The 3,450-nt window shown below is 49.0% G+C and overlaps 1 protein-coding gene across 1 annotated transcript; it reads left to right on the top strand.

The window, feature by feature from the left end:
* The first annotated feature begins 1,063 nt into the window (after positions 1–1,063).
* LOC124682495 (uncharacterized protein At2g39795, mitochondrial-like) lies at positions 1,064–2,964 on the top strand. The gene is made up of 2 exons (XM_047217167.1): positions 1,064–1,584; positions 2,435–2,964. Exons 1-2 carry the CDS (start codon positions 1,064–1,066, stop codon positions 2,592–2,594), a joined length of 681 nt encoding a protein of 226 aa, XP_047073123.1. The 3' UTR covers positions 2,595–2,964.
* Positions 2,965–3,450: the final 486 nt, after the last annotated feature.

Here is a 3,450-nt window from a genome sequence, read left to right as displayed (position 1 = left end):
CCCATGCCTCCCGCCCTCGCCAAAACGAGGTTGATTTCGGCCATTGCACCTCCTCTGTCGCACGGAAAGAGTGCTTCGCTGCCGCCCGCTATACTTCCCAGCATTTTCCGGAAAATTGCTATGAAATTTCGGCCTATTTTGAGCTACTAGGCAGGAATCGATGGATGAGCACCAGCCGCAACCTGCAAGGCGCGCGAGCAGCAGGTGGCCTGGGGGCTGCGCGGCGACCTAGGCGAGGGGCGACGGGAGGCTAGCTAGGCGACATGGCGGTTGGCGGTGTATGGCCTCGACGAGGGGCGGATTAGGTGATGGGGCGAGCGAGGAGGTGAACCGGGGGGGGGGGGGGGGGGGCCTGGGCGAGGGTGTGTAAAAAATACAAAATTCATTACTAAAAATAAGGCTTTTCCCAAGAAAACTTTCTCTTTTATACATAGACCCCTAAAAATACTAGGTTTTTCTTTAAACTTGACGAAGGTATATATTGTTGAGATGTACATGTACATAACTGTTTGCAGCTTTACCGCATATGAGTTTTACGATTTTTTGTTTTGCAGTATCTGCTAGAGATGATCTAAGTTCTAGACCTCACCTCCACCACCGTTGTCGCGAGTTGCATTGTCACCGACTCCATTGAGGCCCTTTCCTCAACTCACCGGCGACGTCGCGGTCGGTCGTGCCATCCCCATCATCGGTGAGGTGGGCACGCCTCTTCCCAGTCGTCGGCACATCATCTCTACCATCTCCAGTCACCGTCGGATGCTAACTGGGCCTCGGCCCACCACTCTCCCTTCACAAGCGTCGCAACGATAACAGGTGCTTAAGGCGTCAAACATGGTTTCCAAAGGCCTGTTCCCCCATCTTGTCCTGCAAAGTTGGGCCCAGTACTACTAGGCCCTACCGCCCAAAGACACAAGAAAGCCCAAAATCATAACGATTTCCGAGTTCCGACCCATCCCCCTGCGACAAAGAGGGAAGCGACTTTGCCCACCCCACCCCTGTTTTCCCCAAAACCCTCCCAAAATCACCGGCGGCCACCGTCGTCCACGCGCAGCGCCGCTTCGCCATGGCCCGGCGGCTGCTCAGCCTACGCCCCCAACTCATGGCTCTCCCTCCCCGTATCCTCCATTCGCGACAGTATATGTCCGACATGCGCCGCTCCGCCTTCCTCGACCGCCTCCTCCGCTCCCTCCGCTCCGAGATCTCCTCCTGCCGCGCCGAGCCTGCCCCGCCGCTACCGCCTTCCGTCGCGCAGTTCACCGTGGATGACCGCCCCGGAGAGCAGTGGGTCCGCCTGCGTCGTGCGTTCTCTGCGTCCAAGGGCGGGGATCAGGAGGAGGTCAAGGTGGATGCCACCTTGGTCGACGGCGCCGTGGCGCCAACCCGCTCGGGCGCGGTCGCCGAAGACGGTGGACCGTCCAGGATGCACATCAGCGTCCACGTCGAGGTCTCCAAGCCCGCGCGGCCTGACTTGGCGCTCAGCTTCGAGTGCTCAGCCTGGCCCGAGGAGATGGATGTGGAGAGGGTCTTCCCTGTCCGCCGCAGTGGGCCGACGCCGGAACAGCAATACATGGGCTCCGCATTCAGGTGAGCCAACGTTCTGGAATTTCAATGAAAATATGTTGCATACTGTAGTCATATCCACAATATTGCTTAGATTCCTTGATTTGTTAAGAATACTATTCGTGCAATGCTACTTCAGTATAGGAACAACAAACGATTTAATCGAACCAGGAAATCTGGCTCCAATAATCACAGGGATGAAGGGATGATATAACAACTTTATGTGCACCCAGTTTACTTCATATTGCTCAGGCCACAAGAAATGGTCAAGTTTGCACACAAATTTTTTACTGGATCGAACATCTACATGTGTGTGAATCTTTCAAAGAAGTTTGAAGTTCAAAGGAAGTGTTTCTTAGCAAAGCTCATTTTATCCAGGGCTATCCTTTGACTTCCAGATTAAATCATGCTATACCTGTTTATCATGCATACACTAGTGGACTAGTGGTGACTGACTGCCTGGAGATATAATCATGCAATAGATGGAATGCTTGGGATGTGGATGGAATATTCTTTCAATTCCAGTTCCGCATTAACAGAAATTTCGTAACACAGAAATTTGATCAAATTTGTTTCTGGATGAAGTGAGGCATTTAGATTACTTCAAATGCTTTGGAGGATTACAATGCTTGCTCCTTGGGCTAAACAAAAGAGTGTAAAATAACAAGGGTGCAATCTTGCACGGGTAAACTATTTAGCACAAAAAGATCCTACGGAACTGATATCATTTTGTTTTGTTAAGATTCAGACTTAGTTCTTTGAATTACTACAGTACAGCATTGAACATTATGATAAACCTTGTGAGATGTTACTGTGCCTTTTTCCACTAGCTGTTGCATGTATTGATAACTAGGCTGGTCTTACCAATGAGCAGGGAGCTAGATGAAGAGATGCAAAGTGCAATGCGAGATTACTTGGAGCAAAGGGGAGTGAATGATGAGCTTGCAGCATTCCTGCACACGTACATGGAAAATAAGGAGCAGAGAGAAATTGTCCGGTGGTTGAAAAATGTCGAGTGCTATCTCAAGAAATAGACAACATCTGCTAGACACTTTGAGTTAGATTAGTTGTGTCATGTTGTCACCTCATCATAAGTGCAACATGTATTGTGCTAGATGCGGGGATTGCAGGGCATGGTGAATTCTCGGTACTCAACATCCAACATTGAGGGCCAAGTGTTTCACCAGTTCATAATGGTATGTTCTCGTTTATCTTGACGTTTCTAAATCTCAAAGTGAGTGAGCACAATTTCGTTCTCTTGGCTGGAAAATTCAAGAATTGTAGGTTGAAAAGGAGAAGGATTGTGCATGCGCCTTGCCTGTGGTTATTGCCAACTCCATCTTAATAGGTGTTCCTATTCATATTAGTAGTCAGGCTCCGAGATGAATTGATAAGATTATGGATCCTTCCAGAACTATGAACTTGGAAAGCAGACCTTCTTACACCATGAACTCTATTTAACGTCCTTCAGGTGTAGACTTCTGTTATTTTTAAGTGTTCAGTATTTATCCACAACGTTATTGGAGGAGCTGATATATGTGACCAATGTCTACTTCTTTAGCAATCAATATCAGTTCATCTAAGCTGAGAAGAACTGGTGACAACTCAAATATTCTGGCATCATCGGCGGCCTCCGTGGCGGAGGACCGCCGGGCCCAATGACGACACTAGGATGGAACAGTCGCGGCATGGGACAACCGCAGACTGTTCAAGAACTTTTCTGCCTTGTGCAGACATACAGGCCCAGTCTAGTTTTCATTTGTGAAACTAGACAAAGTAAGGAACGAGTTGAAAATCTGAGATTTAGAATTGGTATGAAAGAGTGTTTCCAAGTTAAGGGAGATGGAAAGGGAGGTGGACTAGCACTGTATTGGACTGAAGAGCTGACGG

Source organism: Lolium rigidum, chromosome 1, assembly GCF_022539505.1.
Source record: "Lolium rigidum isolate FL_2022 chromosome 1, APGP_CSIRO_Lrig_0.1, whole genome shotgun sequence".
NCBI lineage: Eukaryota > Viridiplantae > Streptophyta > Magnoliopsida > Poales > Poaceae > Lolium > Lolium rigidum.
Note: the sequence above shows the minus strand (reverse complement) of the source record. Positions and strands in the feature narration are given on the sequence as shown.

Bases quoted from the DNA above. Each gene is read 5' to 3' on its own strand.
- LOC124682495 (XM_047217167.1), top strand. From the start codon at position 1,064: ATGGCCCGGCGGCTGCTCAGCCTACGCCCCCAACTCATGGCTCTCCCT. The intron at 1,585-2,434 runs GTGAGCCAACGT...ACCAATGAGCAG, and splicing joins TACATGGGCTCCGCATTCAG to GGAGCTAGATGAAGAGATGC.